At 38.0% G+C, this 26,740-nt stretch overlaps 3 protein-coding genes and 1 pseudogene across 9 annotated transcripts; 2 read left to right on the forward strand and 2 right to left on the reverse strand.

Annotated features, from left to right (window-relative positions):
• On the reverse strand, nucleotides 1–1,619 carry LOC117626718 (KIN17-like protein). 4 transcript variants are annotated; one of them, XR_004585617.1, is made up of 3 exons: nucleotides 1,136–1,619; nucleotides 855–980; nucleotides 1–83 (listed from the first exon to the last, which is right to left on the reverse strand). XR_004585617.1 is itself a non-coding variant. In XM_034358532.1 (2 exons), exons 1-2 carry the CDS (start codon nucleotides 1,509–1,511, stop codon nucleotides 665–667), a joined length of 408 nt encoding a protein of 135 aa, XP_034214423.1. In that variant the 5' UTR covers nucleotides 1,512–1,619; the 3' UTR covers nucleotides 274–664. The 4 variants fall into 4 exon arrangements, 2 of the variants coding, with proteins under 2 accessions (XP_034214423.1, XP_034214424.1); XR_004585616.1 differs by lacking the exon at nucleotides 1–83 and adding an exon at nucleotides 274–696; XM_034358532.1 differs by lacking the exons at nucleotides 1–83; nucleotides 855–980 and adding an exon at nucleotides 274–696.
• Nucleotides 1,620–10,172: 8,553 nt separating this feature from the next.
• Nucleotides 10,173–11,265, forward strand: LOC117625189 (annotated as a pseudogene).
• A 2,105-nt stretch (nucleotides 11,266–13,370) lies between these two features.
• Nucleotides 13,371–22,690, forward strand: LOC117625827 (peroxisome biogenesis protein 1-like). 4 transcript variants are annotated; one of them, XM_034357394.1, is made up of 18 exons: nucleotides 13,377–13,706; nucleotides 13,790–13,963; nucleotides 14,072–14,171; nucleotides 14,323–14,814; nucleotides 15,237–15,983; nucleotides 16,717–16,808; nucleotides 16,977–17,050; nucleotides 17,206–17,428; nucleotides 18,190–18,283; nucleotides 18,400–18,554; nucleotides 19,151–19,381; nucleotides 19,838–20,038; nucleotides 20,610–20,735; nucleotides 20,821–20,882; nucleotides 21,255–21,372; nucleotides 21,507–21,791; nucleotides 21,899–21,972; nucleotides 22,131–22,690. In XM_034357394.1, the coding sequence occupies exons 1-17, from the start codon at nucleotides 13,512–13,514 to the stop codon at nucleotides 21,935–21,937; spliced, it is 3,408 nt and encodes a 1,135-aa protein (XP_034213285.1). In that variant the 5' UTR covers nucleotides 13,377–13,511; the 3' UTR covers nucleotides 21,938–21,972; nucleotides 22,131–22,690. The 4 variants fall into 4 exon arrangements, with proteins under 4 accessions (XP_034213287.1, XP_034213286.1, XP_034213285.1 ...); XM_034357397.1 differs by lacking the exon at nucleotides 13,377–13,706 and having other exon boundaries at nucleotides 13,947–13,963; nucleotides 14,072–14,167; XM_034357395.1 differs by lacking the exons at nucleotides 21,899–21,972; nucleotides 22,131–22,690 and having other exon boundaries at nucleotides 13,373–13,706; nucleotides 21,255–21,371; nucleotides 21,505–21,631.
• A 592-nt stretch (nucleotides 22,691–23,282) lies between these two features.
• On the reverse strand, nucleotides 23,283–26,665 carry LOC117625131 (proteasome subunit alpha type-5). The gene is made up of 10 exons (XM_034356727.1): nucleotides 26,543–26,665; nucleotides 26,198–26,240; nucleotides 25,994–26,075; nucleotides 25,714–25,794; nucleotides 25,253–25,366; nucleotides 25,078–25,179; nucleotides 24,657–24,715; nucleotides 24,025–24,127; nucleotides 23,689–23,754; nucleotides 23,283–23,588 (listed from the first exon to the last, which is right to left on the reverse strand). Exons 2-10 carry the CDS (start codon nucleotides 26,209–26,211, stop codon nucleotides 23,496–23,498), a joined length of 714 nt encoding a protein of 237 aa, XP_034212618.1. The 5' UTR covers nucleotides 26,212–26,240; nucleotides 26,543–26,665; the 3' UTR covers nucleotides 23,283–23,495.
• Between the last annotated feature and the right edge of the window lie 75 nt (nucleotides 26,666–26,740).

The raw sequence follows: 26,740 nt of genomic DNA on the forward strand, positions 1-26,740 counted from the left end.
GTTGATCCGAATTCTGATTGATCTGGAGAGAGAAGGGCCGAAGAGAGAGATAGAGGCAAGAGAATTGAGAGAGAACCTAATTTCTGAAAAACCACAATAAAAATGTATTTATAGGTGGTAGTTGTAAAAAAATTGGGAAGGGATGGTATTTTTAATTAAAATTATAAAAAAAGGTGGCATTTTAAGCTATTTCCCACTTAATAACTCATAGCTACTAGCCTCTTTGTGCATCTTTCCATTGTAAATACAGCTATTTCTCTCAACCCTAATACATAATAATGGAAAAGGATGTACAAGTGCCAATCCCCAACTTGTTCATCCACAGAAAATATGTATTGCAAAAAGAACCGTGTAACAGTGCATAAAAATATTGGAAACATAACCATGGAATACATGTGCAATGAGAACCGTTGGTTTCCACAAACAGAAAACCATTCACAGAGGCTCTAGACTGGTGTCAAAAGAACCAGGGCATACATAATAGGCAGGTATGATTTGACATAAAGAATTTTTCATACCAACTTTGCAAAATCAATCTTGAGAGGCAGCAGTTGGACGAGGACACAACACAACTATCCTAACACCTCTATTGCTGTACCTAGTATCTCATCCCACATTAATATGCTTTTCAACTTTTCCATTACCAAGCACCTACTTTCAGACATCAACTGGGTGAAGACTCAACCCCACAACCAACTGAAAAAGAATGCAGGCAACAGAGTGAGTCAAAGAAGTCTCATATACCCAAAAAAGAAATCATATTATTCATACCAAAGAAACCCCAAACTACCTACCATAAAAGCACACAAGAAATATTTGTTTACCCAGGAATGACTATTGAGAAGAAATAAAACCTCTTAAATGGTAGTAAAATTTCCTGAAGGAAAAAAATAATCCATTGCTTCATGCATCAGTGCCCAAAAGTGGGAGAGCTCCCACATGTGTTCAGCTCTAAACAATGTCCGCAATGATGAATGAATCTGCATATTCAGATGCTATATGCAGTGTGAATTTCCATATAATATACAAAGTTAAAATACAAAGTTCTTCAACCTCTCCTTGAAAAGGGTTTCCGAATCTCTATCGATATAAGTAATGAACCAACCCTTTGGCGTCTCCTCAACCTTACACTTACCCGTCCTCCCCAAGTGCTTCACGAACTCGGTTATCGTGGCCCACTCAGTCGAATTCATATGAACATGGTGGCGGTCGTTGATGTACTCGTTGTAGACCACGGTGGCGGCGATACGGCTGAACCGGTGGCTTCGTTTCATCAAATCGAGAAAACTTTGCTCGAACTCCTCGGAGTAGCCATCGACTATGCGATTAGAGTTTTCGCCGAAGATCTGCATCTGTCGCTGGTGGCTTTCGCTCATGCAGTGGCATTTGAAGCCGTTTTCGTCTCGACATTGCTTCTGGCACATCTGGCAGTACCATCGAAGCTTCTGAAGTCCCTTGGCCTTGATCCGATTGGCAATTGCCTTTGGGGTTAGGAAGTCGTTCTTCCCCATGATGATTTTACCGCCGAATTACAGAAATATTGGTGTAATTTGAATCAGGATTGGGGTGGTGTTTTGATTGGGGAATTGGCAATCTAAACCCTAGATGACGGAAGGGCTGGACCTTTATTTTTGGGAAATAGCAATAAGGGTACAATAATTTTATATTTATAGATGATAGTTGTACAAAAATTGAAAAGGGATGGTATTTTCAGTTACAATTATAAAATTGGTGGCATTTAGGGCTATTTCCCTATAAAAAATGGGCCACACGCCTGGCGCCTGGCGCCTGGCTCCTGGCTCCTGGCTCCTAGCCCCCGCATCTTCGAAAACCAACACATTAAGGGCTTCCCCCCTGCTATATCAGCAACGGCCAGACGTTGGTTCCAAAGGAAAGCACAAACTTTTTCCAAGTTTCCAAACACTCCCTGGGGCACTCTGGTAGTGAAGTGGCATTCAGTCCAAAGATCAAGAGACTGAACTTCAACGAACAAATCTTGTCCATCTCTAATAACTTCCACCGTCTGAGCAGAGCAGCCCCTGCAATCTGATTTGGCCCTAAGCACTGTTGTTCCGGCACACGCTGCCTCAGCAGCGATATGTCGGTTTTGTTGCTGTGCTTCAGGGGTCGCCCTTCGTGATCACTTCTTTAAAACCTGCTTCACCCTTCAAGTCTGCTCTCTTGCAATAAAAACATGCCACTTTACACTCACCAGTCGATAAAAACATGTCACTTTACACTCGTCATTGATTGATTTTCTTCCTCAAAAGAATCCATAGCCCTAAAAAATAGCAAATACACTGGGGATAGGAGGAGGTCTTTAATTTAATAAGGATCTAATTTTGTGAGAAGTACGGAGAAAAATGCCAATATTACTAGACATAGGAAAATAATATTTCCCAATTCTACTAGGAATAGAAAACTAAATGGGAAAATAATAAAAACTGGAAACCAATTACACACAGAAAACCAAATAACAAATTCAAGGATGACAATAATATTTCCACAATTTTTTTCTTCTGACATATGTAGATTATAATAAATTAAAATTTTGAGACACAGAAGGAGACATGGTGACAAGACCCGACCCAATTTCCTCTTTGAAATTCGGGCCAAGCCCTATGCGTGTCCGACACCTGGCGAATGTCGGGCACAAAAGACCTTCTTACCCTTCTCGCTTTAAACTCTCCCTTAGACTTCTGCCGAAAATTCGGCAGAGTCTCCCCTGTATTTTGACCAAACCCAATATTTTCCACCTGTTAAACAATCAATTAAATTCACACCAACTGCCAGAATTTTTCAGATAACAGATCTCAACTCCTATTTTTCAACTTCAACTATATATCAGAGCATTTGTCTAAGTTTCAGGGTTTTAAGGATTTTCTATAAAACTCTACCTTACTGGATGACGCGGAAGCTTTGATTGGCCCGGTGGTGGATCCGGCGCACTTCTATGGCCTCGGGGCGAAAAACAGGTTGAAAATGTGAGTGGACAAAAATAAGGTTCTTAGAAATAACTTTATAACCATAATAACCCCCATTGTAAAATAGTTAAATAAAACTGAATACGTACTCTCCATATAACGCATACTAAATTCAAGGCATTCTATATAAATCACATTCAAGTTCGAAAAGTTTCGCACAAAAGCATTGAAATCAAAGCTTGCATAAAATACTGAAATCAAACTTGTATAAAAGCTCTGTACTCAAACCTTGCATAACTGAATAAATATATATAAAGGTATCCATGCCTGAAAAAAATTAGAGAAGCTGATATAAAATAACTGAAAATCATAATTAAATAAAGAAAACTCAAAATCTTTGAAAATACCACCAAATTGTACCCCTGTCTTAACCGTCAATTCCCTGGCAGGTCTCGGGTGTCACGCAGGCTACCCGAGCCGCAAACTGGCGAAATCAGGGGACTATGATCAGCCTGTCCCGCCGGCAGATTCCTCGATGACACCAAGTCAGCTCGAGTCGCTCTGGCAGGATGCAGGGGACCGTAGTCAGCCTGATCCGCAATCCTGGCAGGTCTCGGGGACACAGAGTCAGCCGAGCCGCAATCCTGGCAGGTCTCGGGACACCAAGTCTGCCGAGCCGCAAATCCTGGCACTCACGGTCCGAGCGTCCCCGAAACTCGTGAGGCAAAGTCAAGTGCACTGACATAAACTGAAATCGGACTGGATGTCCGTAGACACCGGTCCAACTGTGGGTAATCACCAAAGAAAATGGGTACGAGGTGGGTTTAAAATAAATTCCTTTAGAAAAATCGGAATAATAAATGAAATCTCAAGTTGTGCCGCTATTTCATCTGTCATAAGCCTCAAACTCTTTTTCCTATAACTCTTTAGCATGTGTACGTAAGCAGCACAAAACTATGGAACTATTTCTGTACTAATCATGCTCGGAAATATAATAAAGCTTACTCAAGATCAATAAAGAAATTTATTCAAATAAACTCATTTATAAAAACTTATTTATATAAAATCAATATAAAATCATATATGAAATCTATTTATAAAAATCATCTATATAACTCATTTATATAAAGTCATTCATGAAAGAAAGTCCACTCACAGATGGTCCGAGCTAATTGGACCTCGTGAAGTTCTTTTCGGCGGTCCTGTTGGGCTCCTGCTGCCTGATTATCCATAAATATTAAATTAATAAACTGCTGAATAAAGAATTAAATTAAACACCCTGCCCCCTGCTCCTAGAAATACGTGCATTCACATCCAAGTTACTCCTGAGCCCACATTAACTTTTTAGACTCATAGATCAGTCTGGAAGACCCGATGCTTAAATTAAGCGATAAATTGTCTGATCGGCCGACCCAGGACCCCGTGGGTCCACGGCCTCCGATGACAAATCTGGGCTTCTTTAAAGGTTCCTCATAGAGAAGGAACCATGTTCCGCGAATTTGGTCCGAAACGGACGGTCGGATTAGCTAAAATCGCGTTATCGCTTAAAATCCAAACCCTAGCCCCAGGGTTCGCGATTCCGGAGTATCCGGGACTCCGATTCGCAATCCGTCGAATCCTACACGATCCTATCATCATGTAGACCGACATATCCGAAATTCGGCGCGATCCGATTATTTAACGACACTGCACCCACGGATCGCGCGATATGAAAAATCCGTTCGGGGCTCAAACGGACTCCGAATCGAGATCCGCGAAATCCCACATGCTCGTGACGACACGAGGGTCACAAAACTTTACAGAATTACATCACTACCCTCGCCCACGCGCTCCAGCACGCGCGGGCAGCTTTGGGTGTCCAAAGCGATTTCGGGTGGCCGAAAAATCTCGGAACCAAGACTCCAAACTCCTACCCTAGGTAAAACACCCCATTTGGAGTCACTTTTGTTCTTGGACAACCCCCAAAAAAGTGACCAGAAATAGTAGTTTCGAACGGCCGAAGTTCCGGCCAGATTTCAAGTCGAAAATCGAACCCCTTAGAGCTACAATCGATCGAAGCCCATATACCCATCAGCTAGAACATGAAAAATAGCTGAGAAACCATACCTTACTCGATCGATTTGGTGGAGAAACGAAGGAGAATTTTGAGCTGGAAGTTCGGGTGGCTTCGAAGGAACCTCCGTCGGAAAACATGGTTTTCCGGCCAACTCAGGGCGGCCCCGGGGTGGAGGTCGGTCAGGTCTTGACGGCGACACGGAGGCGGACCCGTAGGTACCCACGGCGGAGATCGGCTCGGCCTGTGGTGGCCGGGCCGTCGCCTGGAAGTCGAACGGGCGCAAGGCATGGGTGCGACGCGAGGGAGAGAGAGGGAAGAGAGAGAAGTGACGGGAGAGAGAGAGAGAGGGGGTATAAAAATCTGACTTTTTGGCCAAATTACCATTTTGCCCTTCGCGATTTTTAGACCATATCTTCTTCGTTACGGCTCCGATTCGGGTCTACTCCGTGTCTACGAACTCGTTTCGCCGCGCTCTACGCAATGGCGTAAGCGAAATTCCCAAATTCTTTCTCGATTAAAAAGTCAAAATTTTCCCATTAAAATATGCGAGGGCAAACTTGTCTTTTTGCTAAAAGATATTTTCCTTACTTTTTAGATATTTTCTTTCTTTTTAGATATTTTGTTTTGGGTTCTTACACATGGGCTTTAGCCAAGTTGGCTAGATTGGATGTGCTCTCCACTTTGCACCCGAATTCAAATTCCCTTCTCTGTAGTTTATATTATATTAAAGTATAGAATATCGTTTGTATCAAAAAAACTAACTGAGACAAAGAAAGAAAGTTGATAGTTGATACCTATTACTTCGATTAACCAATGTCAACACAGAAAGAAAGCACAACTTTCTGCATCTGCAGTATACTAATATAAGATGAGTGAATCAACCAATTGCCAATAGGATTGAGGTCACACTTAGCCCTGAAATGGCATTTCATCTCTCTCTCTCTCTCTTTCTTTTTGTTGGACTTTCTTTCTTTTCCTTATGCTTTTGCTATAATCTTTGAACTGTTATACTTAACCTTTTATTTTTTTTATTTATAAAAAGAACAAAAAGAACTTGGTAAACAAAAGAGCCAGAGGCAAGATTTTAGTTCACATGGGGCACCCTCCAGTTATGTTCATATCATAATACAAATTTGAAGCTTGCACGATATATACAGTAAGATTCGAAATAATATGAGGAAGGATAGGCTGGTTAATTCAAATTAGTCAATGGAAAAAAGAAACAATATGCAAAAGATGATGATAACAATAAAATTTCCAAAAGAGAGAAAACATAAAAAATCCATAAGAAGATTGAACACCAACTTGAGGAGGCTTTGGGCACTATGTAAGTGAGTGAAATCATACTTCACTCTAATCGCACCTAACTCTTTTCGGTCTCATCCCCTTAAAAGTCAAGAGGCTGGGTTTATGTGAAGCAAAATGTTCCCTGTCAGGATCGTTACCGACCTCGATCCTTGTAATTATCTCCCTTTCCATATCATAAGTAAGAAAACTTTTCACTCCCTGCAACTCAAGTTTACCATAAATAACTCTGACTGGCGCCCAAATTTGATTCTTCAAACTTGGATTGTCCTTTAAAAATTTATAGGGAACTACGATCTTATTTTCACTCCATTTATGGTCCTTGAAGTCTTCCAGCACCAATATATTAAGGGCTTCCTCTACAATCTCACCAACAGCCAAATGGTGGTTCCAACTGAACACAAAAACTTTTTCCAAGTTTCCAAACACCCGCTCGGGCAGTCTACTAGTGACGAAACATTCAGTCCAAAGATCAAAAGACTGAACTTCTAGGTATAAATCTTGTCCAGCTCTAATGATTTCCACATAATGAGCAGCCCCTTCAGTCTGATTTGGCTTTAGAATATGTCGTTTCAGCAAATATTTTTCATGTTGCCCCCATATAGTTTGGTTGGAGAGCTTCAGAGGTCTCCATTGGCAATCAATTCCAACTGTTAAAACTTTAAGTCCTACTTCAGCGTCCAAATTCCCCTGGATATAAAAATATGCCACTTTACACTCACCAGTCGATAAATTCAAAACAAAACACATTGTGTTGATGTATGCATTGAGCGCATGAGGCAAGTAGAGTACTTGGTGCATCGCAAAATTCCTAATACGGAAAACTTGCGAAGAATAATTTTTCTCCAAAAACAAGCCGCAAGAATTACCGATAAGCTTGAAATTTTCTTCATAAAAACTGACCGAATAGCTATAGTCCCATCTGTATCGATAAGGAAGTCGTAGAGGACTGGCCCGAACCCAATGTTTTGCAATGAAATCTTCTTCTTGAAACGTGGAACACCATTGCCTGCACACACACTTGAACCTTAGTACAGACTCTACAGGCAACCGGCTCAAAATCTCAATGACGACTTCGAAGGGAAGCTCCGGTAAGCAAGGCCTTCGATATGAGCTTGTACATATTGTTAGGGGCAATTGGCCTGAATATTTCTTGGACAAGCATCGCCTCTTTTTTGCTCCAAATAGATCTTCCAAGGGGGAAGTTCTTATCTGCAGATCAAAGAACATAAGATACAAAAATGAATTATTTATTATAATGATTTAGAAAAAGTGCAATTGTTGAAGGACACTGGTTCCCGCATTGACTTCCATCATTAAAGAAACCTACATGGGGATGGAGTTGCTCTCCAGTAACTTCTTCATCGGCAGCGTTGCCTTGATTGTTCGATTCTGGTACTTTCTTGGCACTCAATTCTTCTTCATAAACCTTGCACAAAACCCAATCATACAACTGCACAGTAGAATTAAAAGCATATAGTTAATCATACATGCATATTGAAGTGAAGTGAGGAGAAATATTGTAAAACACGTGTGACATCATAATGAACATTAGGTGTGCAATGGCGCTTCTAGTAAAAACGCTTATCAGCAGAAGTGCTTTCGTAAATAGTTTAGGACTAGTGGTGAGGAAAGAAGTTACTCACAAAATAAGGGCTTTGTGATACTGCTGCCGTTCCCCCAGCTATATACTCTAACATAGTCCAGTTGGTTTTTGTTGAAGCGTTCCTATGACGCCCAGCAAAAAATCGTAATGACTTTTTCACTCCAATTATCTGAGTACCTTGTTCAATGTTTTCATATTTACTAGTTGGTATCCAATACCCATTACGAGCTTTGCGTCGTGGCAAAGTAGAGTCTGTAAATTTCCGTTCGACTGGAGTGAAGAAATACATCTCTTTCTGGTTTGCAAACGCATACATCTCTATGAACGAAAAACAAAAATGCTATCTCATAATTTGAAGTCTACCAAAAAAAAAAAAACAACCGGAAAGAAACGAAAGAAATTTTACGTGAGAGTTGGATAGGACTGTATTCATAGAAGGACAATTCGTCAATGATTATGTTAATTGGGAGAGGATCGCCGGAGATTTTTCTCTTCAAGAAATGTGTAATCAGTTCTTCATCTTTGGGTTGAAATCGAACTTCAGGATGTAACGACATATAATATTGCTCACTGGCCATCTTTGATTGATTTTCTTCCTCAAAAGAATCCATAACCTAGAAAACATATAGCAAATACACTGGGATGGAGAGGAGAAGGTATGTATACAGATCTAATTTTGTGAGAAGTAGCAGAGTAATCAATATCCTACTTGGAATATGAAACTATAATCCGAAAATAATCCTACATGGGATAGGAGGAGGTGTTCCATTAAATTTTTGACATAAATTATTATTATTATTTTTTTTAAGGACATAAATTAAAATAAACAAATGTTGATAAATTAAAATTTGAGACCAAAAAAAGGAAAAGAAAAAAGGAAGTTGATCAACAATCACAATCTATGGATCACTTAGACTTGTTCATGATGGTGGAACGGACACTTTTGGTTTGGTTGAATTGAATCCTCTTATGCGGTTGATATTGTATGGATTATGATTTGCTTATGTCTCGCCAATAAATTTTTGAATTTTGGGGATCACTATTTTCATTGTTGATATCTTTTGCTTCTATTAACCAATGTCAACATAGACGACACAACATTCTACAATACCCATGAGAAGGAATGGGTCTTGTTTTTTGAAATAAGAGTTTGAGAGCAGTCTACCGTGGGATACCAAGATAAATATAGAGTCACTTATCTTGTATCTTGTGGATATCTACTACCGTGGGACAACTCGCAACAATACAAAGGGGTTGTAGATCAAGTGATTAAGAGGAGCAAAATGTTGCTTGCCAGTCAGTAAATTGGGTTCATTCCCGAGCCCTTTTGCGATCCATGTAATTGTCTCCGTTTTCATATCATACAAAAGAAGACTTTCCACTCCCCGCAACTCAAGTTTAACAAAAATAACCCTGACTGACAAAATTTGATTCTTCAAACCTGGATTGTCCTGTAAAAATTTCAAGGGAACTACGATCTTATTTATGCTCCTTGAAGTCTTCTAATACCAATACATCAAGGGCTTCCTCTATTATCTCACCAACAGCCAGACGGTGGTTCCAAGGGAAAACAAAAACTTTTTTCAAGTCTCCGAAAACTCCATGGGGCAGTCTAGTAGTGAAGAAGCATTCAGTCCAAAGATCAAGAGACTGAACTTCTAGGAACGAATCTTGTCGATCTCTAATAATAGTGTCCACCGAGCGGCCCCTTCAGTTTGGTTTGGTTGTAAACGATGCGTCCTACCTGTTGGTTTTATTTTGGTGGGGGAGCTTCAGGTGTCTCCATTGGCAATCACTTCCAACTGTTAGAACTTTAAAACCTGAGTCATTCATGCCAAAAACACCCCACTTTACACTCACCAGTCGATAAATTGAAAACAAAACCCATTGTGCTGGGTTCACACAATTGATATGGCAAGTAGAGTACTTGGTGCATTGCAAAAATCCTGATACAGAGAACTTTAGAACCAGGACACTGCTCCAAAAAGAAGCCACAAGAATCGTTGATAAGCTCGAAATTTTCATCGTTATGATCGACTAAAGAGTAAAAATTCCATTTGTATCGATGAGGAAGTCGCAGAGTGCTGGCCCGAACCCTATGTTTTGCAATGAACTTGGCTTCTCGAAACGTGGAACACCATTGCCTGCACACGCACTTGAACAGCAACCAGCCCAAATCTCAATGAGGACTTCGAAGGGGAAGCTCCGACAAGCAAGGCCTTTTATATGAGTTTGTATACATTGCTAGGGGTAATTGGCCTAAATCAGTACAACAGAAATAATGCACCGTATGAAGCTATTACAAGAAGACAGTGAATTGGAGAAGCTTCATGTGCAGTATGTAATTAGTGGTGGTGTCTTGACAGAAGCTGAGTTCTGGGCAGCTAGGAAGAAGTTTGGCGATTATGGAGATAGCAACCCGAAGCTGAAGCTACGGGTTGGTTTTAAAAGCTCAATGATAATGGACACCAAACCCATGACGGATGGCAGGACGAACAAGGTTACTTTTAGTTTTGACTCCCGAGATAAAGTATCAGATTTTTGCCCTGAAACCATCTGTTCACCAGGCGTTTCTTGCTCCCCAGCAAGACGACAGAAAAAGACTTCTGGACAAAGTATTTTCGAGCTGAATACCTCCAAAGCGCAGGGTATGCTGCTGCAGCTGAAGCAGAAGCCGCTGAGGATGAGGAGCTGGCAATGTTTTTGAAGCAGGATGAGGTATTGGCGAGGGAAGCTCGTAGAAAGCTTGACGGGTTGATCCAACTTTGGACATGGAAGCTGACCAAGGAGACGATTATACGCATCTTCATGATCACGGGATATTCTTTTGGGATGAGGTGTACTTCCTGGATGTCCAAATGCCCTTATCACCTGCCACCGCCATTGATTCTTGCAAAAGGAACAGAGGAAGCTCAGTGAGGTGATGAGCAAAGGAGAGAGAATTTTAGGAAGATTGCGGGTGATGTCCTGTGCTTCCTATTTTGGTTCCCAATCTCTAGTTGCTTTCTCTTCTGTTTTGGAACCCATTTCCTTAAATTAAAAGTGACACCTGTTGTTAACATCTTATCCTAGTGTTCTCGTATCAATTATTAATGCTTCATTATTAATGCTTTTGCTATATGTACATAAAAGAAAGAGTTTATAACTTTATACTAGCTAGCTTTTAGCTGAAATCAGTAGTCTTTTATAACAATTTGTTTCTATGTCTATGTTTTCAGTATGTTCAGTGCCTTAATAGTTGCAGTTCAGAAGAAGAAGCCGTTTCTAAAAGAAGGGAGCTTTCCAAAGAGAATACAGATGGCGAGGAGGTTACTGCTAACTCTGAGGACACTAATGGTACCGCTTTTACTTTTACTTCATATGCAATTAGATAGTGAGCTTCTGTTTTGTGACATCACTTGATTGTAATTGATGGACATATTTTATATTATATATTTAACCTCATTCTTAGTATATTTTGGTTAATATTTTGGAAGAATTTTGATACTTTGAATTATATTTCCAATATAGGACTTTCGACTCTCTCTGGAGCAAAACATAATCAAATGGAGGAATTTTGGAGTAATTCCAGTTGGAGGACGTTCTTGAGTCACTTAGCTTGATCGTATCAAAATTTCAGAGTTTTCTTTCAAGCAGTTATTTTCTGGCAATAAAATAAAGGAGCAGTGCGATGTGCTGGAATAGTGACGTGTTGGGCTTTTATTGCGTTTTTGGAGCACAAGATGACCTCGGATGGGTTCGTGGCCTTCTAGAGAAGTGTTCAGAACATTTTTATCTTTAAAACAGGCTATCTTGGGCCAGATTTGGAGGAGATTTGGGGCAAAAACGTGGCTGGGCAGATTTTGGGCAGATTCTCCTATTCCAATTTGGACTTTATTTCCTAATTTTATTTTATTTTAATTAGTTTCCTTGTGGGGATGGAAAAGCTGTACATTGGCAGCTAGGTTTTAAGGGGTATTTAAGCTCTTTCTCATAAGGAATTAGTAATCATACTGGCAATGACAGATGATCTTCAAAAGGGTCCTCCTTTGTCTCCTGCGAAGGTGGATGGGGAAGGAGACACAAGTCCTCTTCTTTAGCTCGTTAACAAAGAGTGGTTTGCTTCTATTTGCCTTCCCCAAAAGCACTTCTCCTGACGTTGTTGATACTGTACCCAAAATTATTCATCCTGTGGAATCCGGGAGTTGTGTTTCACTCCTGTGAGTAGATAATTTGCCTGTTTCTCACACATTATATTTTCTTTTAGAAACAGTTAATACAAAGTTGTGCTTAATTCGTTTGAAATATTTTTCTGTGTCTTTTACTGACATTAAACATTATATGCATTTCAAGAAATGCTTTTTTAATCAATATCCCACGGAAATCCCACAGAATCCATCTCTTGCCTCCTACAAGTTTTAGGTGAGACTAATTCTTATATGCAATGATCCCCACATGCAGGAAGCTTATAATAACCCAAGTCTATCCGCGTGGCTATATATTTTTTAGTAATAAAAACCGTCGTATAGCCGCACGGCTATACGTGTTTCAATGAGATGAAGATTTTCCATTGTGCCTATCATTAAGGTTTTTATAGATGTGCTGGGACAGTTTATCAACATATTTTGTATAAGAATTATACGGATAGCTTGAACTCTCAAACTTTAGGATTTTGGAGTATAATATTAATCATGCTGTTATTTCCCTGCGTTTCTATATCCACCATGTAAACATTTAAAAAGTTTGAGTTGGGTACATGATGTTTCTTTCTTTTCCAGCATTATGTTGGAAATCATGTTTACTCATTTGAAATTTTGAAGAAAAGAAACATGGTTTTATCATTATTGTTCTTTGTTTTATCTGCATGTTTATGAGTGAATGTACTCTCTTACACGTTTGGAGAAAAGTCATCAACTCAGTTACCTAGTTTCTATGTGGATGACTCATAGATATTCTCATTTTATTGCTTAGTTTGTTTCCCTTTTCACTTTATTTTGTATTATAGGGGAAAGAACTGCGATTGAAGCAACAAAACATAATTCAAATATTTAAAGAGGCTTGCAGTAATTTTGATAAATTTCCAGAGATGGTTTGAGTCTTAATAATATGTGTTTTATCATATTATAACATGGTACTACTTAATCTGGCAGCTTGTTTTAGCTACAACGAAGACAGAAGAACGAGAGGAAATGGAGAGAGGAAGAGAGGGGGAATTCTCTAGAGGAAAAGAGTACAGCCGCGCGGCTATATTAATTTAAAAAAGAATAAAAAAAGTATAGCCGAGCGGCTATACTAACTAAATATTGGAATATGCTGAGAAAGTATAGCCGGGCTGTACTATTTTTTAAAAATTTGTGTAGCCGGACGGCTGAACTATTTAAATATTCGAATATATTAAACAAGTATAGCCGCGCGCGGCTATACGATTTTATTTTGTACGTTGCAAATTGCACCCCAAAAAAAAAAAAAAAACGCAAGTTGGGATAATTTGAAGGGAGGATGACGTAAGCGTTACTAAATTCGAGAACGGCTCGGGAGAGACGACGTTTTGCGGCGCTGCGCTCACCCAGTCAAGCTTGCTTCTTTATCTTCTTTCTAAAACTAGCCTCTTATCTCTCTCTGACTCTGAGTCTCTTCGGCAATGGAGTTTGAGGTTAGGTTAGTTGGGGGCATAGAGAACTGTTACGTCTCTCTTCCTCTGGCCCTAATCCAAACCCTCCAGTCCTCGTCGTCCTCCCTCCCTCATGTTCTCGCTCTGGAGCTTCGCTCCTCCTCAAACGACAGCCGCTGGAATGTCGCTTGGTCCGGCGCCACTTCCACTTCTCAAGCCATTGAGGTAAGCTCAATTTTCAATTTTTCTGCTTCAGCTGAGGAAAGCTATGAAATTTTTCAGTGATTGATTGTGTCGATGCATTGCAGGTTGCTCAGCAATTTGGGGATTGCATTTCGTTGCCAGGTCATGCTAGGGTTCAAGTTCGTGCTCTTTCGAATGTGACGAAGGCTACTCTGGTCACAATTGAGCCTTCTACGGAGGATGATTGGGAGGTTTTGGAACTTAATTCTGAGCTTGCAGAGGCTGCTATATTGAATCAGGTGCTCCAAGTGTTGTCAATTCAAGGTCTTTGTGGTTGTATATAATCTTTCTGTATATGTGCATCAGTCTATCAGTGTATCAGTGTATCGTAACTTTGATAAATGCAGGTGAGGATTGTCCATGAAGCAATGAGATTTCCTCTGTGGTTGCACGGCCGCACTACCATTACATTTCTTGTTGTTTCAACCTTCCCCAGGAAATCGGTGGGTAAGAAGCTGTATTCTCCGTCCTGATTCAGTTATTCAATTAATTTTCAGTGTTAGAATTTAGAACTCGATGAGCTGGGATTTATAACTTGTGCTCTATGATGATATCTTAGTCTATCAGAATTATGTTTTGACTTGTGGGTTATTACCAGTGCAACTGGTTCCAGGGACTGAAGTTGCAGTTGCTCCAAAGAGACGCAAGACTGTCAACTCACATGGAGATTCATCCACTCTTGCTTCTAATGGAAAGCGCCATATTTCAAAGGCACTACTGCGCATTCAAGATCCAGACAGGAGACTAGTTCACAAAAGTGGTTATGTCAAAGGTGTTGAGCTTGGAGTTGTTCTCACTTCTGTTGCTATGATTCACCCAGAAACAGCAAAAATGTTCTCCTTAAACTCTCTTCAGTTAGTAGCTGTTGTGCCAAGATTATCACCAAAAGAGAGCATGAAAAATTCGGAAAATGATGGTTTGAGAACAAGAAGCAGTTCAACTCCAAAAGAATCCAACAATGGAATTTCAAATGACAAGAAGGATAATCGTGAAACAATTGTTCGGCTGTTGATTTCTGATTCAGTGGCTAAAGGGCATGTAATGGTTGCCCAGTCTCTTCGTCTTTATTTGAGAGCTCGTCTGCATTCATGTGCGTAAGTTCTACCCAGTGTTGAATAGAGTACAATTTAACTATAATGCATTTAGAAATATAGACTCAAAAGATGTTCACTGGAATTTACATCTGGATCTTATTTTTAAAATGAAATATTCTTTTGGAACGCCATCTAGAGTTTGGATTGTTCTTGCTCCTTTAGCCGCAAATTTAATTTTCTAATTATACATTCATGTGCCTTATGACACTGTTTCTTCCACAATCAATCACAAGAGTTGGGTGAATTCTTGTGGATTTTCCATGTCTCCCTCTTTAAATTGGCCATGGCATCTGCTGAATAAGAACAGAGAAACACAAGTTATCCTACCGTTAATAGTCTTATGTTTCACAATGAAATCATTTATAACCTTTCATTGAAGAAGCTGGTTGTTTTAATGAGATTGCTCTCATGCCTGCAGGGGTTTATTTAAAGGGATGCAATGGTATTTTGAAGACTGACATTCCCCTATTGTCACTTTCTCCTTGCCACTTTAAGATATTTGGGAAGGACAAAGCTGTTGAAAGAAATGGTATAGAAGTTCTCGATAGGCATAAAATTCGTAAGAAGAAAAACATGCTTCTAACGACCGGCTCAAGCACCTACATAGATGTCACTGATTGGTCAACCCATGACAAAGTGGTTGATGCTTTTTCATATGAATCTTCTTGCAAAGAGGATGAAGGGGCTAATCAGAAGTCTGAGGAGGGAAAGGGAGTAGAAAGTCTTGTTAAAGCATGGATCCTTGCACAACTTGATGCTATTGCTTCCAATGCAGGAGAAGAAATTAATTCCTTGGTTTTGGGAAATGAAACTATACTTCACTTTGAAGTGAAAGGACAGAAATCTGGGATTGAGGAGAAGGTACATGAATCATCAAGTGGCTGCCTCGAAAACAAAAATGAGAATGCTGAACTACCAGTTGAAATCTTATATGTATTGACATTTTCCAAGGAATCTCAACATGCTGGAAATGCATATGAGCTTGTATTTGATGAAAGAAACAAAGACAACAATAATCTTGGAGGTCTAGAGACAATTATAAAGCTGAAGGAGGGTGATCCTGTGTCTTTTTACTCAGTAAGAGAGAGAATGTCTGAAAAAGATGTCCCTGCTGATGTATCATCCTTGAGCTGGATGGGGACAATTGCTTCTGACGTTTTAAATAGTAGGTATTTGTAGTTCCTCGTGAAGCTGTTTCCACTTCTGACACCTAACCAACTCTTATTTACATATAATTTTGATGGTCTATGGGAAGTACACTGTGGTAGCCTATGTTGGTTTAGTGTAGCTGTGGATGGAAACACAAGGGAATACACAAATAGACGGACACTCAACAATAAGGACATGAATGAGTAGTGTTTGAGATTTTAGAAAACTGCTATGTTTTGTTTTCATTGCTGTCTTTATCTCAAGGTGGATGCTCTGGCTGTTCTGGGAGAAGAATATTTTGATGAATGATTCTGATATTTAAACTAGACTATGGATAAGAAAAAATAGAACAATTTTACTTTTGATTTTTGAATAAGCAATCAGTAATCTACTGGTTGTCTTACAAAAGTATTGGTTTACTATTGAAAGTATTGGTTGAGTAGTAAAGGAGGATTGGAGTTTAACTACCATAATGCACACATACAAGACTGAGAAGACTGAAATGGTTGAGTTAGAGGCATGTATTTTGTCTTCTTGTCATTTTCAGTTAAAATATGGCAATATCTCAGGGTGGACAGTTAGGAGTTACAAAGAAAAAGGAAACTTTTGATTTTCTTAACTTGCAAATAAAAAACCAGTCTTTTTTCATATCCTCTGAAATTGACATCCTACTAGTTTTTCAGTATATTTCCCCTCTCACTTTAAATGATTCCTTGCTGTTCCCTAATACATGCTGTTTTCCAATGTAGGAATGTTGGTGTTGTTAACTCCTGCTTCTGGGGCATGGTTCAGTTCACACGATCTTCCTCTCCCTGGACATGTTCTGATATATGGACCTCCTGTGAGTGCATCATCTTTTGAAATTTGGTTTTTCCATTGGGTGATGCAATTTTTGAAGTTAAATGACATATTTTGCGGTTTCTATCTATCAACACAGTGTTTTGTTTGTTTGTTTGTCTTTCAAATACTTGATATTGTTTTTTCCTCTTCTTCCCATTTCTCCTATTAGGGTTCTGGAAAGACATTATTAGCAAGAACTGTTGCAAAGTGTCTCGAAGAAGATAAAGACATCTTAGCACATGTGTATGTTGTTATCTTGACGAATTTCCTTTGTTTTTCATTTGGTCATTGAATTATTGAAAAGTAACCCGAAATGAATTTTCATTTAAATTTTCAACTTAGTGCATCATGATGGTAAAATATGCATGTACTGTAATGCCCTATTTTTGCCTTTGCAGAGTTTTTGTGTCTTGTTCACAACTTGCCATGGAAAAGGCCTTGACCATTCGCCAAGCACTTTCAAGCTATATGTCTGAGGCTTTAGATCATGCTCCATCTCTTGTAATTCTTGATGATCTTGATAGCATTGTTTCATCCTCTTCAGACTCAGAAGGATCTCAAACTTCAACCTCTGTTCTTGCTCTGACAGAATTTCTCAACGACATTATGGATGAATATTGGGTAAGATTTTTGTGAAGGTTCCTAGGATGTAAGCAATGACGCTGATGCTAGAATGATATGTTTATCTATTAATTTTCTAGAATACATAAATGATTGTTGTGACATGGTACTACAATTGATTTAGTATGCCAGAATAGTAAAATATAATTTGTTTGGCACTGCAATGAATAAATGAACCTTATTTCAAGTTCAAGTTATTCTTGTTGGGACCAAATTGTATTTGTAGAAATAGTTCTTTCAAACTTGTAAAGAGTTTATAGAAATTCTGTCATTTATTTGTCTCCTGGAATGCTATGCTAATTTGCAACAGAGCTAGTAGATTGAATAATGAGTCTTATATATTTATTCAACTAAAAAGTCCCTAATCTTATGGAATTATGACCCTGAAATCTCTGTACCGCTTGAGCTAAAAATAGGGAAAAACTTGAGCAGAATCAGTAAATGCTCAATCTCTCATCCCAGTATACTGGCAGTCCATTGGGCATTTATATCTTAAATTTCCTTTAAATCCCTTCTTTATTAAAATATGTGTTGCTCAATCAGACCTTGGCTACTTCATATTAGCATAAAATTTAGCCTATGCTGTCTTCTTGTCATAATGCCTGAATTGCTCTTAATTTTTGTAGGGGGTCAAATACTTTTAATCTATTGTACCAGCTATAAATGATAAAATGCAACAAGCTAACCTTTCAATTTCATACCATCATTAGATGGGTTTATGTCCTTTAGTCAGCTAACAAATCTACTGGGACTCTGAACAGGAAAAAAGGAAGAGCTCGTGTGGAATTGGTCCCCTTGCATTCATAGCTTCGGTAAAGTCTTTAGAGAGTATACCGCAATCATTGAGCTCTTCAGGTTTGTTCTTTCTGAATATAGAATGAGAAATGCATTATACTGAATCATAGAGATTTGTCTGCTTCTTTAATTAAAACATTTGAATGCTATATTTTTTTGACTTTTTTCATTATCAGGAAGGTTCGACTTTCATGTGCAATTGCCTGCTCCTGCTGCCTCACAACGTGAAGCCATTTTGAAGCATGAAATTCAGAGACGTTGCTTACAATGTTCTGATGATATCTTACAAGATGTAGCCTCAAAATGCGATGGCTATGATTCATATGATCTGGTATTCTTCATGTTTCTACATTACACCTTGGAGGGTAGAAGTTGCACAAATATTATTACATTCATGAAATTCATCTTTATATGCTGTATGGGCTGTTATTAGTCCACTATTGCATCCTTATTCTTCCAGCCTTCAGAACTTTAAATTATGTGCTCTAGATAAAAGACTGCTTATGGAGGTGATGACAGTGGATAATGTTGACAATCTTCTCTCTTCTCTTGAAAACTAATAAACTCCGTTGGAAAGTGCGATTATAATCCTGACTGTCCAGGTCTCCAACATATATATTGTTATTTAAAGTTAGAATGTTTGGAATAGTTTGGGAGAGTGCTACCTGCATACAAGTACAAATGAATGCAGAGATCTGATCATCTCTGCTTCAATGCATTGTGTCTTTCCCCTTTAAGTTTTTACTTTTGATGGGCACAAAAGAGAATGCTTTCAGTGCCTTAAGCATGAATTTTGCGGCTTGTGGTAGTTTCAAATTGAGAATGTTTTTGTAGGTAATCTGATCATTGAGAACTGTTAAAGTCTTTTCTGGTGTATGTGTTAGATTTTGTTTTGGTTGGACTATCTTAACAATCTTGCCGTTGCAGGAAATCTTGGTCGATAGAGCTGTTCATGCTGCCATAGGTCGTTTTATGCCTTATCATTTTGCTTTTGACAAAAGTGAAAATCCCACTTTAATAAGGGATGATTTCTCTCGGGCAATGCACGATTTCCTTCCGGTTGCCATGCGCGACGTCACTAAATCTGCTCCTGAAGGTGGTCGGACTGGGTGGGACGACGTTGGTGGTCTTGTTGACATTCGCAATGCAATTAAAGAGGTATAATTTTATCAATTCAGTTTTTGTTTTGGGAAATCATCTATATCAGCGTTTTTCACTTCTCATGCTGCCTTTAATCACTGATTTGCTGCTTATTGAAGGTAGAGTTTTTTTACTCTTATTTTCTTTTGTCTTGTCTCTGCCATTTTTTCGTTTTTCTTTCTCTGTTTCATTATATTACATTGTCTCCTCAGCTGTATGATTATCTACAGTTTCAATGAATCCAAAGATGGTTTGGCTCCACTTAATTGATTTCAATCAAAGTTGTTCGACCATGAGAATAATTTTTTTTTTTATTAGCCTGTTGATGTTTAGTAAAATTGGTTTGATATTTTGTACTGCTGTCATATCTTACTTTCCATGATGTAATATAATTCATTTGTTTCAGTACTTGTCTTTCTGTTTTTGTAATCTAATTGTTCTATCTCTATTTTCAATTCCTATTATCAATATCAGATGATTGAATTGCCTTCAAAATTCCCAATGATCTTTGCAAAAGCTCCTTTAAGGTTGCGGTCCAATGTTCTATTGTATGGGCCTCCTGGCTGTGGAAAGACACATATAGTTGGTTCTGCTGCTGCAGCCTGTTCACTACGATTTATATCAGTCAAAGGACCTGAGCTGTTGAATAAATATATTGGTGCTTCAGAGCAAGCTGTAAGTGGTGAATTATTCATGTACACATTCCTTTTGCATTGATTTCTAGTAGACTCTATACTACATTTATTTACATAATGTATCAGTCTTTGCCTCTACCTGATTCTCAATCCATTGAATTGTGCGTCAGTTGTTTTGTGAAATTATGTTGCATACACCTTTTCTTTTGTGTTTCTGCAGCTTAGTGATCAAGTAACGTGAAAAAATTGTGTGGAGTAGGAATTCAGACTAGCATTGTCAAAAAAATATTTTTGGAGATATATGAGCCGATGATCAATGATTATTTTCATTGGTACTCGGTGAACTTGGCTACAGAAAGTGTCTGACTATTCTGTCCAAAGTCTTTAGATTTCAAGTTGATTTTATTGTTCTATAATATGATGTGAAATTCTTACATAATCATGTGAAAAATGAGAGGTATATTTCTTCTTAGAGTTAAATAACCGGCTCCACAACAGATACGTTAATGTTTCAGGGGGAAGATAGAAAATGTGTAGTGGTTCCTTATACGTTTTATTTTAGAACAATCTTCTGTGTGGTGTAATGCACATTGGTTGATGCTGACGTCTAGGTCCGGGATATATTCACCAAAGCTGCTGCTGCAGCACCATGCCTTCTCTTTTTTGACGAATTTGATTCTATAGCCCCCAAAAGAGGACATGACAATACTGGAGTAACTGATCGTGTTGTCAATCAGGTCCTCTCTTGTTTTCTTGCCCCAATTTATCTTCTTCCCCTCTTCATAGTTGATTCTCTTATCCTAGTATATTGCTTTCTCACAGTTTCTGACTGAATTGGATGGTGTTGAAGTTTTGACTGGTGTTTTTGTGTTTGCTGCAACAAGGTTAGATTCTCTTCAGAGTAATTGTTTTATTTTTAGATTCATTTATAAGTGCTGAATTTCTGATATCAGTTTCTAGGTCAGAAAATAGATTTGTCCAAAGTACTCACTCATGGTGGTCAGTTAAATTTCCTATAGAAATTAAAGGTAGCGATTGTAATTTTATTATTTGTAGCTATGACCCATGCATGAATGCTATAACATACTAGAACAAGACAGTGAAGCTTGTGCAAATTGCCTCCATCTTTTGTCAACAGTGTTGCTCCTATGCAGACATAGGTCCTGTTTATAGATTGTTTCAATCATATTTTCTTGTCTTTACTGAGTATATACCACTTGTCTAATGAAAAATGACTGCATTTTCATGGCAAGCAGTAGACCAGATTTACTTGATGCTGCACTGTTGAGACCTGGTAGGCTAGATCGCCTTCTATTTTGTGATTTTCCATCTCTGGGTGAAAGGTTGGATATTTTGACGGTCCTTTCAAAAAAGGTTAGAAATGAAATTATCTAATCAAAGCATATGATTTACACTTGTATTTAGCTATTTTGCAATTTGTTTAATTGTTATCCACTTCTTTTTTTTTTTTTTTTTTTTTTTTTTTTTTTTTTGGTCAACTGCTTCAGCTGCCACTGGATGGTGACGTGGATTTAAGAGCCATAGCTTATATGACTGAGGGATTTAGTGGGGCTGACCTTCAAGCTCTTCTCTCAGATGCTCAGCTTGCAGCAGTGCATGAAATTCTGGCTGGTTTAGATACCAATGATCCGGGGAAAAAGCCAGTTATTAATGATGTTCTCTTGAAGTCTACTGCTTCCAGGGCAAGGCCATCTGTTTCCGAAGCTGAGAAGAAAAGATTGTATGGCATTTACGGCGAGTTCTTGGATTCAAAAAGATCTGTTGCTGCACAGGTCTCTCTCTCTTTTCTTTATGTGCTTGCAGTAGGCTCATTTGTTATTTGAGAAGTATATCTTCAAAGTAAAATTTACGTTGTGACTAACAAATAACGGTTTTGCAGTCAAGAGATGCAAAGGGAAAGAGGGCAACCCTAGCATGAGATATGACTGAACTTGATGGCCTTTTGTTCTTCAGGTAGAGCAAGATAAGAGACACCTTGTAATTAATTTTCAAAATGAACTCTACTGTTCTTCCCACAAAACTGACTTGCCTGGATCTTTTATTTTGACGTGTTCTAGTAGTTTGTTTGAGTTTGAAATTGAATTACATGGTTCTTATTTCCTATCATGCAGGAAATCAAAATTTTGAAAGATTTCTCCACCAGTTCTTCGGCAATACTTCAAATGTAGCTTTGCGTTTATGCCGCAAGGCTGATGTTGTTGCGGATCATCTTGCCAAAGAAGCGTATGTCTGCGATGTGCACCATAGAATACGTATATAGCGGCACTAGTTATACACCCCGAGTAGGGCTGGAGGCAAAGGAAATGACAACTTCACTTGAAGTTTTAATTCAATAAAAAGAAGAATCCAATGATTTTGTTCTTGGATATATAGTATACAGAAAGAGACCAATGGGGACAGTAATTGCCATTCCTGGACCTGGACACAAAGAATAGAGCTCAATTTTGAAATTTAGTTGGGATTAATTTCCTGTCATTAGAAATTTAGAAGGGAAGCATACAATTTTGAGCTTCTAATTCTAAGGATAGTTGAGTCTTGAGAGGGGGTGAGATAAGATCTCTGCAATATCAGACCAATTAGTTTGATGCTGAATATATTTGTTAGTACTGTAAATAATATTTATTTATATTATGAAAGTTAATATTAATGATAAGCGTTGATAATTGAGATATTTTGTTTATCATCTCAAACAAATTTCATAAATCACTAAAGAACCAAAGTTCAAGTGGATCCAATGAAACTTCAACTGGCCATGAAGCTGAACAGATTTCATTTTCTAGAAAGAAAAAAAAAAAAAAAAATCAGTTCCGCTTCCAGGTTCCCTGTTCTTCTGTCTCCTTGATGATCGGGAACGTGTAGCTTGATGGTGATGATGATGACGGGGATGCTCCTGATTGGAACCACGCCTGTGCAAAAGATTATAATTCCTTTTCACTTTTTCGGTCTTCATTCAATTTTGATTTTCTTGATTTTTTTTTAAAATATAATTGTTTTATTTTTATGTATTTATAAATTCCATTTTCTGTCTTAATTTACTAGGTCGATGGGTTTACTTTTTGTATTTTGTCTTTATATATTTATAAATTCCAACGTGGAAAACCTACACCAATTTTCTTCATTCTCATATTGCTAACATTCAATTAAAACATGAACTGCAATGGATGACAATGTCAAATAAAAGGCACTAAAATTGCACTGCCAACTAACCACCATTGGGTAAACAGCCTGCATTAAACACAACATGCCACCACTCTAGAAGATAATGGGAGAATTGTGCGCCAAACAAAATGACTGCAAAATTTTCATCAGTTCACATGAAATCTTTCATTAGAGCACAGGATGGCATCTGCTCATCAAAGTCGGATGATAATATTCTTGGCTTACTGGTCAAAATCATCAACCATAAACAAATCCGAAATCCTTTTCTGTAACTTAACAAATACAGAAACAAATTCAATTCGGATTAAAACGAGAGCTTATAGGCGACTAATGACAGCCTCCACCTCAGAAGGGGTATACAGATGGTATGTTGGAGCAACCTTTGCGATATCAACATTATTGGGAGTCACCTGCAAACAGTAAAATAGGTCAATTAAAGTAACCCTATGCAAACTAGACATATGTAAACACTAAAATAGGTCAAAATCCATATCAATTATAAAGGTTCACCTTTTCTTCCATAACTTGCTTAAGAATAGACAGAGCAATTGTCTCAGCTTCTTGAAGAGTCAATTCCTGAAACCCGTCATCAAATGAAAATACTGATTTATATGGTTGAAAAAGCATGAAGCAGAAAGCATTTCCATAACTTGATTCCACCAGAAAATTGTCAAAAAAGTAAAATGGCTTCGTCCTAGAAGGATGACTTCAATCATGCGTACAAGCAAATTCATCTTAAACATATGGCTAACCACTTCAGCATTTCATGCTCCGTAACTTATAAGGCGACTTGGTAGAATATGTACACAAATAAGAAAACGAATAAGTTATAACAAGCAGAGATACCTTGTTGTATTGCTCTTGCAGAGAGCTGTCTGCACCTTCTGAACCTGAACCAATAGCTTTTGCATTGCATTGCCAAAATGTGCCAGATGGATCAGTATAGTACCTGCATAACAGAAGTTTTCTTTCCTGGGTCAAAGAGACAAGAACATACAAAACAGAAGCAGCAAGAATTTGGAAGTAAACTTTAGAAAAAAAAGAAAAAGAAAGAGAGTATAACTTATTAATGTTTACATAGATCAACAATACTACATAAAACTACATATCCCTAAGAAACAAAACCATTGTAGCATTACAAAGGTCTACAATGTGCTCTCCTGCTTACATCAAGCTAAAAGAAAAGGCACAGGCATCTCAACTTGGAGCCAAACAAAAGAACTGATACTGCTTGTATACATAAATGGTAGGAATATAACAAAACATGGAATGGTGATTGTCAAAATGATATCTTACTGCAAAGATCCTTCTTAACTCTCTCTTTGGGATTGCATTGACATATATATGCCAAATGCCTCATTAGTGATTCATTTTTAAATAAGCACAGGCTTTCTCTCTTTAATGGTAATTCACACACACAATCATATTATACATATCTCACAACAAGAAAAGAAAAAGAAAAAGGAAGTATCACTTACAAGCTGGGCCCATGCTCATCATGACCTGCAATTAGAAGAGATACTCCAAATGGTCGAGACTGCAAACGAGAACATAAAAAACCAATTATATAGCAATAACATATAACATCACAGGGATAATATAGGAACAATGCAACAGAGATCTAATAACAGATGCCAAAAGATGCTTCACTCATATTAAAAAGAAAGAACAGTATGTCCCTGGTTCATCTCTTTATCAAAGATAAAACAGGTATCCTAAAGTGCTTGATTATGAATTGCTACGAAATAAACAGAAAAATCAATAATGATGAGGAGTATTGGTAAAGTATAAGCACAATTTCACTAATCTTAATATCAAATTTTTCTTCCAAACTAAGCAAATTCAATTATTTGACTATAAACATAAATTTTCATATAAACCAAATAAAATGGTTATTACCATGGACTCTTCATCACCTTCACCAAACCGAAGGGCCAGATCACAAAGAGCTTGTGTTGTAGATTCCACAGTCATTGGCTCACCATAGGAGAACCTATGATTCTGCAAAAATTGGAAGTTAGAATACAAGTATAAAGGTTAGGATATCAATCTGTAAAACCAATGAGAATAGTACCTGAGTTTCAACGCGTGCATGCTCAACGAGTGTACGAGCATCAGCAATCAGTCCACTCATGGCACATCCTATATGGTCATCAATTTCCATAATTTTCTCCACACTGCTGGGTTCCTGAAGGTGAAAAGTATAGAATATCATTCATCAGTGAAACTGAAAATGTCTAAATTTGAAACATGAACATATTATCCATGGAAACAAGTTAGAGCTGGATAAAGAAAAGGTAGAATTTGGAAAATAAAAATTGATTGACCCAATACAATTTGAAAATGAGATAAAGTCAGAGGCTTTATTGCTCCTAACTTAAGCATGATTCTTAAACACAGGATACACAAAAAGGGTGCCATGTGTTCTAGGACAAAAGGCCTCTAACAACTTTGGCTTAAACTTGTAGCTATAACAGTATCAACTAATACAAAGAGGTAAGTAAAAGAATTCACATAAGGAGATAATTTGCATACCAGCAAAGGCGAAGTGATACGTTTTTCCACAGCAAGCACAACACCCTCTTTTGTCTTTAACCCAATAGCAGTCGAACCCAACTGTAATTCATCAAAACCCAACTTTCAATATCCAGTAATTATATAGAGAAAATGTGTTAAAACAATAGCTATTTTTGTGCCACTGACACTCTGCTTAATCCTACATTTTATGCAAAATGAGGCTTTTTTTTTTTCCTTTCTTTTTTTTTTTTTTTAAGAATCTGAAAAAGAGTGAAAGTGGGATATAATAAGGTCGTACCTTGATGGCCTCAATGGCATACTCAACCTGAAACAACCTGCCTTCAGGGGAGAAGGTGTTTACTCCTCTGTCATACTCAGTCCTTCACAACACACACATACCCAAAAAATAATCAACAAGGAAAGAAGTAAAAAAAGAATATGTGTATGCATATAATTGAGACATATAATTTACTTAAGAAAACTCCTCAGAAATGAAATTCACCTTGTGAGAAACATCTTGGTTTGATTGGAACTTTGAGATTGATCTGAATCAACACAAATAAACAAGAAATGGGTTTCAGTGAATAAGGACAGATCTGTCTCTAGCTCGTAAAACAGCGAAAGGACTTTTACCCGAGTACCTTCTATACTGAAAAAGATCGGGAGAAAACAAATACTATGAAACAAAATTGAAATTTCGTGCAACCCAAACAGAACACTCTAAGAAATCTTCAGAGAGACTCAGTTCTCTATCAACTTTCAGTGACCATTCAGTAAAGATAGACGGAACTAATCATGTGTTAATGTAGAGAGAGAGAGAGAGAGAGAGAGAGAGAGAGAGAGTTACCGAATTAGTATGTGATTTGCTTCACTGCGATGAGTGCTCCTTCTGCAGAGAGATGGTGATTTATGATATGCTTTCGTGTTGGAGAAGAAGGGTTTTTCCTTTTTCTTCCACTCCTTGAAAAAAGAAAAAGAAAAAGAAAAAACCTCTAAACAGAGTCGGGTCGGGTCAACTTTGTTTTGGGCCAAACCCATGCAAAGT

The sequence above is a fragment of the Prunus dulcis genome, chromosome 4 (assembly GCF_902201215.1).
Source record: "Prunus dulcis chromosome 4, ALMONDv2, whole genome shotgun sequence".
NCBI classification, from domain to species: domain Eukaryota; kingdom Viridiplantae; phylum Streptophyta; class Magnoliopsida; order Rosales; family Rosaceae; genus Prunus; species Prunus dulcis.

Coding starts and splice junctions, on each gene's coding strand:
- LOC117625827 (XM_034357394.1), top strand. CDS start 13,512: ATGGAGTTTGAGGTTAGGTTAGTTGGGGGCATAGAGAACTGTTACGTC. Junction 13,707..13,789: donor CCACTTCTCAAGCCATTGAG/GTAAGCTCAATT, acceptor GATGCATTGCAG/GTTGCTCAGCAATTTGGGGA. Junction 21,373..21,506: donor TGACGGTCCTTTCAAAAAAG/GTTAGAAATGAA, acceptor CAACTGCTTCAG/CTGCCACTGGATGGTGACGT.
- LOC117625131 (XM_034356727.1), bottom strand. Junction 25,795..25,993: donor ATGCCATTGAGGCCATCAAG/GTACGACCTTAT, acceptor GATGAATTACAG/TTGGGTTCGACTGCTATTGG. Junction 25,367..25,713: donor GTATCACTTCGCCTTTGCTG/GTATGCAAATTA, acceptor TTTCACCTTCAG/GAACCCAGCAGTGTGGAGAA.
- LOC117626718 (XM_034358532.1), bottom strand. CDS start 1,511: ATGGGGAAGAACGACTTCCTAACCCCAAAGGCAATTGCCAATCGGATC. Junction 697..1,135: donor GAAGCACTTGGGGAGGACGG/GTAAGTGTAAGG, acceptor ATTCTTTTTCAG/TTGGTTGTGGGGTTGAGTCT.